General features: G+C 33.8%; 1 protein-coding gene across 2 annotated transcripts in view; it reads right to left on the bottom strand.

The window, feature by feature from the left end:
- Positions 1-7840, bottom strand: part of RALGPS2 (Ral GEF with PH domain and SH3 binding motif 2) — a 155432-nt gene that overhangs the window by 31286 nt on the left and 116306 nt on the right. For both annotated transcript variants that reach the window (XM_007448529.1, XM_007448528.1), the window contains 3 exons: positions 5122-5259; positions 3937-4027; positions 22-89 (listed from right to left, as the gene is read on the bottom strand). In XM_007448529.1, coding sequence (XP_007448591.1) covers positions 22-89; positions 3937-4027; positions 5122-5259 — 297 coding nt within the window. The remainder of the gene's footprint in view (positions 1-21; positions 90-3936; positions 4028-5121; positions 5260-7840) is intronic.

A 7840-nucleotide genomic window follows, 5' to 3' on the forward strand; every position in this document is an offset into this window, starting at 1 on the left:
ATGAGAGAAAGCTGCACTAACCTACTAAATCCTCCCTGGAAGCAGCAGAACGTGGTGTGCTTGTCCCTGGTTCTATCTTTAATGAAAGCCTGAATTTCAAAAAGAAACAAAGCACATAAAATGATTAATATTTGACAAAATAATATTAAAATCATGTATTTTCTACCAAAAACGTAAAATCATTTTTATAAAATAATCTCAGCTATATATTTTTCTTTAAGAGCAATCTTTAATTAAGTCTCCTTTCTCTTTCATACAAAGCTGATCTTACGGTGATTCCATGAAATATTAGGGAGGGAAAAAAACATCAAAAACTCATATTTAAAATCAGAGAAATCTCCCCAAACTACCCCAATGTTGCCAAACAATTCAACACATTTAAAGATATTTGATGAATGACTAAAAGGTGATTTAATTTGAGGTTATATTGATACTTGACAATTAAATTCAGTAACTTTCACATATATTGTTAAATATATTATGCAAATTCTTTCTAGAATCTTTACTGGGTGGGCTAATGGCCTCTGTAACACTGAAAATTTAAAAAAACACCTTATTTAAAACTAACCATCCAAAAAAAAAACAACCAACTCAACTTATCAAAAGGAAGATCTATCTACACAAATTAAAAGGCTATTTACAAAATCCATGATAAATCCCTTTCTTAGGTCAAAGTTTGTTAGTTGGTACTTAAGTTCCATTTAGGATAAAATATCAGTTTTGAGTTCCATGGCAAAAAGAGATTATAATTCCTATCAGTGGAAACTGTTTCAGGAAATAGGATACTAAAGCAGTTGTAGAAAATATTTTGATGTAGTCCATGAAATACACTTTGGTGTACTCTGTTAAGTATTTGTCTGGAAATTAATAAAGACTTTTTATTTTTTAGCGTTCATCAACTGGAATTGGACAATGAAACTGCACAATACAAATGGTATTATACATGATATTATAATGATAAATCTATTATAGGTTCTTAACTTGTATTTCTTTGATATCCTAAAGAAGAAATTACATATAATTGTATTCCAATTATTTGACCATGTAAAATGCATGTATTGAACAGATGTTTGATTAACCAGAACTCTCTGCTCTTTTTCTTTTTACAGAGTAGTTGACTTTAATTATTTGGGCGTCAGACTATGCTGCATTCATTCACTGAACACCTGTTTTGTTTCGGGCACTGTGCTCTCAGCACTGGAATATAATGGAGACTAAGGCAGACATGGTGTCTCTTCCCTTCTGAAGCTTGCAGTTTAGTAGGTGGAAGACAAAGAAGTAAACAAAACAAGTACAATTTCCTAACACAGAACCAAAATAGAAAGGGACAGAAAGAAGGCTATGGGAGAATCCCATTGCTATCAATATCAGCTGACAACCAACAGCAGTATAAAAGACGAAGCATTTAAACAGCACAGCAGTGAAGGCTAGTCAGTCAGTTGCCTGTATCATCCTCAAAACACTATATATAACAGTGATGCTGATTCATTGAGAAAAGATATTATGCTCAGTATTAAAATGAAATAACTTTGAAAGATTTTCACCCCAATTAAAACATATACATGTAATTTGTAATATTGATATTGGCTGCCTATATAGATGAAGTTGCCGAAAACAGAGGCCTATGGATAAATCAAGTATCATTTTTATTTAAATCTTTCATCATAAAAACCATTTTTTTTCTAACTTATCACCTTAATGGCTCTTATGTTAAAATGCTCTGATTTTCAACACATTTAATCGGTAGGTTCATGCAATACAACTCTATCTTTAGGAAAACACTATCTTCTTCAGTTCCCCATATGATGCTCCAACACCACCAAGAGACTTGTAGTTCCCCAAGCGAACAAAGTTTCCCACCCTATTCCTTTGATCATTTCCATACCGTGGAACACCTTTCTTAACTCTTCACGTGGAGCTAACTCCTACTCACCTGTTCAGATGCAGCCTCAGGTAATGTCACCTCAAGCTGTTCATGTTTCTTTTCTCTTCACTTTTCCCACTTAAAGCTGAGTTAGGTCTCCTCTCATCTATGTTCCCATAGCATCCTGGGCACATCTCTAGTATAGTACTGTTTGAATTGTTTCGTAATTATTTGTTTTGTGGATGTATTTTGCATTAGACTGAACTTCTTAAGGGCAAGAACAAGATCTTACTTTTGTAATCCCAGCAGCTAGCACAATAACTCGTCAATACCAAAAACTGAATAAATATTTGTTAATGAATATAATGAGAAGGCTGCTCGAGTTCTAGCTACTCATAAAAACAAAAATCAGTATAATAGCATCCGCTCTCCTACCAAAATGAAGCTATCTTATAATATGTCAGGTTATAGACAGCTAAAACTACTTAATGGCTTAACTGGCCAACTCTATCCTTTTAGAGTTAAAATTCACCATCCTCTATAATTATGCAACAATTTCTTAGATTTCATTTCTACTGAATAAACTTTAACTTCTTTTAAATCCATTAAGTTTCTTGAGCCAGATATAGACATTTTAATAAGTACTTACTCATATTTTGAGTTTTAAGATAATCTTCTGTACGTAATTGGACAAAACATGAGTGTTTTGTGCTATGTCAGTAATTAGAGAGATGGAAGAAATAGTGATAAATATGACACAGACCGTCAACCTCAAGAAGCTTACAACCTAGGGCAACATCAGATCTGTGAAACAACTCCAACCTTAAAAAGCCGATCCACTGACTTCATACATTTTCAAATGAATTACCCTGAGAAAATATTCTGTAAAATAAAAATTGATACAGAAATATAAAGTGGTAATAATATGGTATGGTGGAGAAGGTGGCAATAAAGGTGTTTTCAAACATTAATAAAGGTTTAGATACATTTAAGTATAAATACAGAGCTTCTTAATATATTTAATATTAGAAGAAAAGTTATTTCTAGTTATTTTCCAGAATTTCTAGTCTTTTATTGGTACTAATTCTGTACTGCAGAATTCTTTAAAAATTGTTGAAACTCAGGGTACAAGGAAGTTGATAATCACTATAATACGGCATAAGAAAAATTTTATATAATGCATTAATACTGAAAAATAACCTAGTCTTTCACTTCGATAAAATTTTAAAGTATAACCTTTTACTGGAAAAAACATTTATGGAAGACACCAAGTTAAATTTGAAAGCTTGGGAACAGCACAAAATTTTGAAATTAACAAATGAAGCTACAAGGAAAATGAGAAGTCTCAAGAGAAATAAGCTCTGTATCCTCCTATCTTTTGGAAAAAAACCTGGCAGTCATGATGTATAGCACACCACTGAAAAATAAAAAAGGGTTAATGATTTAAAAAATCCTTCCTCCCTTGGGCAGGACTGTGGATGGTTAAGGAAAAGGAAATGGATATCATCTGTCTTAAAAGTAAGTTTAAAAATCTTTAATGAAGAAGGATTTGCTTGAGTAGAAAAAAGGGCAAGTGTGGTGCTATACTGAACAAATATGTCTCTAACCCAGAGTCCAGAAGGTTCAATATTCTCTCAATACACAAAAACAACTGAAAACGAGTTCAAAATTGTGTTAAAAATTACCATTAAAAAAGGAGTAATTTTTCTATTCACAGACTGTTTCATTAATTTTTCAGCCTATTCAAAGATAAATTTCCATAAAGATTTAATGCTTGAATTTAGAGAGAAAGGAAAAAATTTAAAACTAGAACTACCAAACATCAGCTCTCAACAACTTGAGAAACATGAAATGCTTTTTAATGGAAGAACAGAGGAGGTACTTGTATATTGGCTCAATCACATCAAGTGATTAAAGAGAAATACATGTAAATAACCTTTACCATTGTAAATGTGCAACTGGATTAGGCATATGCATGATAAGATGTGGGATTTCGATGTTTAAATACACGGTGATGAAAGGGTGGAGGACAGGACAAAGTTATACAAACCACTTCTGAAGATCCAACCTACTTGTAATTATCATCTTCCACAAACTTTTGTAGTTCTTCTATATACTGAACGGAGTTCAGGTATTTTTGGACATGAGGCAACATGGGGATATCTAGGCAAAATGTGATAAATAATTATCTGATAAAGTACATCTTAGGCAGAATTTTTAAAGTTAAGCTGAGAAAAATATATTTAAAGGTAAATTAAGGCCACATGGCACCAAGATTTAAATGAACTCTAGAAGGACATTACTGAGGTAAATGTTATTTAATGTAAAACTGGAGGTAATTTAGAAAACTACAGTTGTATATTGTTTGTATAGATTGAAAAAAAAGAAGAAGAAGAAAAAAAACCCCCAATAGCCCCATTTACAAAGTCCCACGTACTTGAGAAACTTCATGGAAAAAAATCAGAGACATCATTGTGATTTATATTCAAACCTCATCTAAATACAAGATGTAAGGCTCTTTAGGTTTTTTATTTTTAAAGAAGCCTGGCTCACATCTGTAAAGTAGTTTTTTCTTCCCTACTTAGAAATTTCAAATATGATTAATTTAACATTACAATTTGATGTTATGTTAAAAAAAATTGAGAAAAGTATAAAACAAGAGATTATTTGATTTAGCTTTCAGATAATGTAAACTCACGGTTTTTAAACACCATAAAAATTATATAGCTATAATAGCCTATCTTTATTCCCTATCAAACTGAAAGCATCCAAACATTTAAAAACATTAAAACATTTTTTCCTAATCATTTGGGCTTGCAAAAGCTCTTCCTATAAATGTGTTTCCATAAAATACATCTTGCACAAAAATTGGTTATTTTTACTCAACACAGGACTCAAGAAAGCTAGTCAACTGTTAACTAGGATCAAGGGTCTCAGCTCCCTCCCTAACTACTAAATAAAAGAACTATTTACATAATAGATGGGGAGATCAAATGAGATGAAGAGAATAGAAAATAATTGTGAAAATTATGTTAGCAAAGTTGCTGCAAAATAACAGAAAAGCAAAAGATAAAACTTAGCATTTTAAATATGAAATACTTCAATTCCTTAAAAGCAAGATCTTAAACAAGATGCTAAATGTTAAACAGTGAAATGACACAATCATTATTTTCATTTATATTAGGATGACGTTCCCTGTTGTGTGAAAAGTGGCCATCAACCTGTGTAAATGAATCATACCATTATCAGAAACTCACCATATTCACAGGACTGCTGTAAATCAGAAATTATTCTAAGGATGTTATTCATCAAATTTGATCTTTGCTCATTTTCTAGAATGCTACCAGTTGATGGGTATGCTGAATCAATGTATGTTAAATCTGACAGGTAGATACCTGAAATGAAATTAGATAAATGAATGTTTTCCTACTTATAGTTTGGAAGAGTATAGTTTACAGCTGTATTTCAGTATATGCCATATTTAGAATGTATCATTATTAATACACTGCAGCCTTGTTAAAACATGACCACTGAGGCCTAGATTTCTGTGGAGTTGGGGTCAGACATGCAAGTATGTTTTCTGTAAATGTCCTCTTATGATACCATTTTAAAATACGGCTTGAGGCTGGAGTTAGAAACTCCAGTACCTACCTACCTATGGGTCTTAATGGAAAGAAACTGAGCTCCTGAACTGGCTCTGCCTCTGCCTCTGACTAGTTGTATATAACAAAGACAGTTATTTTAATCTCCAAACCTCAGTTTTTATGTCTATTTTCCAAGTTGTGGTATAGCCTGAAGTTTTGTTTTTTTTTTTTGCGGTACGCGGGCCTCTCACTGTTGTGGCCTCTCCCATTGTGGAGCACAGGCTCCGAACGTGCAGGCTCAGCGGCCATGGCTCACGGGCCCAGCCGCTCCGTGGCACGTGGGATCCTCCTGGACCGGGGCACGAACCCGTGTCCCCTGCATCGGCAGGCGGACTCTCAACCACTGCGCCACCAGGGAAGCCCTAGCCTGAAGTTTTAAGTTAGCCAGCCTAACCACTGCCTGGCCATGGGGTAGTTACTTAATATTAGTTCTATACCCCCTTGCCTTGAGTTGATAACTGTCACTTGAGTCTTAATTACTTTGAAAATTGTCTCATTCTGGCAGAAACATCTTGTTTCAAAGATTAACAGCTGCGTCTTTGAAAGAGTTCATGTGACTACAAATTGAAGTTAACCTTGCCCTTTCTCTGTACCAACAAAAAGAACATATACCCCCAAATAATTTGGTTGTACTAGTTCTGGATATGCAAGGTCACATCTATAAAAAATATTTCCTGAGAGTTTACTATGCACATGTAAAGTGTAAAAGACAACTATAGCTGGAGAGAAAAATACACTTTCCTACTTTCTCCTCATTACTGCCCATTCATGAACTCTCAGAGTAAATGCAACCAAAATGATGCACCTACTGCCTTCCAAATAAGCCCTATGTTTTTTCTCATGCCACTTCTTCCATCTTAAATGAGACCTAGACTCAACTCTGCCCATTTAAATCATATCTTATATCCAGGTCAGTGTCAACTGTTCTTTAGTTTTCTCACAGATTCCAAGAAAGGAATTTAGAAACTGTCTAGTCTAAACCCCTCTTTTTATAGGTGAATACTCTAAGGTCCACAGATATTAAGGAAGTGGCTAATGCCCTGTAAACTGTTAGTGACAGAGCTGGATCTCAGAGTATACACTTGTACCCCAAGTTTATTTTATTTTATTTTTTATTACACTCTGTTACAAACTCATACAGTATCTATACCATTCACTTTATAATTTTTAAGACTTTATAATCTTCTTATTGAAAATCTTTTGTCTTTATATCTTATCTGCTCAAGAATATAAACTCATTCAGGCGGTTGCTCTATCTTGCACTCTAAAAAAATGAAAATCCTGACCAGGATTTTCAGACAATTAGTGCTTAACACAGTGTAAAGGTTGGCATGGCAATCCTTTTATTCATCCTAGTATCATTCCTATTCCATTCAGTAAATCTTAACTGTATTCTTTAAGCCACCTATCATAAATACTTCTTTTTCTTTAGAGATTCTCAACTTCATTTTTTATGACTTCAAATAAATCTATAGCCTGGCTCCCTTCCTTTTCCTCCCATCTTAGAGGAAGGACAATCCCCTTCCTCTCTCCAAATCTAACCTGCGATTTTGAACATAATTGCTACTGTCTCCTCTAGAATGTCCACTGTTGCCTTCACTATCACTCACCCTCCAATGGCTCCTTTCCCAAAGCCAATGCACACATTTAAATCTCCTCTACTTAAGAAAACAAAATCAAAGCCACCCTTCCTTTAAATCTGATCCCCTCCTCAAGATAGAACCCTTGCCCCTCCCTCTTTCAACAAACACACTGAAAGAAAAACACAGATTAGTACACTTACCTTTTTTATCCTTCATTCTATTTTTATGTAATATTTGGTACATATAGAAGTTTACTTGGGTCAGGAAAATTGTGACAGACTTTGGAATAGGCAAAAATGATTACTAGGTATATCCTCTCTTCAGTGCCTCCTTTTGGCCTGAGCTATTTTACAACTCTGTAAGTTGTTGAAAACTTGTAAAATACAAATTCTTGACCATAAAAATACAAATGAATTACGTCCAGTGGGAATGTAACTGATTATTGCCCCGTGGATGTTGACCAGTTTTGCAACTATCTGTAAATTCATTTCAGCATTCCTGACTGCCTGCATGTATGTGTGATACTTTGAATTCTCCCTTGAAGTGGCTGTAATATCTTCCTGATTCCCTTATATAGTTAATGATTTAAACAAAACATTTGACATGTATTCATTTTGTATGAGAATCATAATTTTACCTTTTAAAAAATAACAGTTTAACCCATAATATTGGTTGTTATCAAACAATGTAATAAATACCAGTCAACTTAAGAACTACATCAGTACTGCTGCATCATCTACATGCTCTTT

Source organism: Lipotes vexillifer, unplaced genomic scaffold, assembly GCF_000442215.2.
Source record: "Lipotes vexillifer unplaced genomic scaffold, Lipotes_vexillifer_v1.1 scaffold76, whole genome shotgun sequence".
Taxonomy (NCBI): domain Eukaryota; kingdom Metazoa; phylum Chordata; class Mammalia; order Artiodactyla; family Lipotidae; genus Lipotes; species Lipotes vexillifer.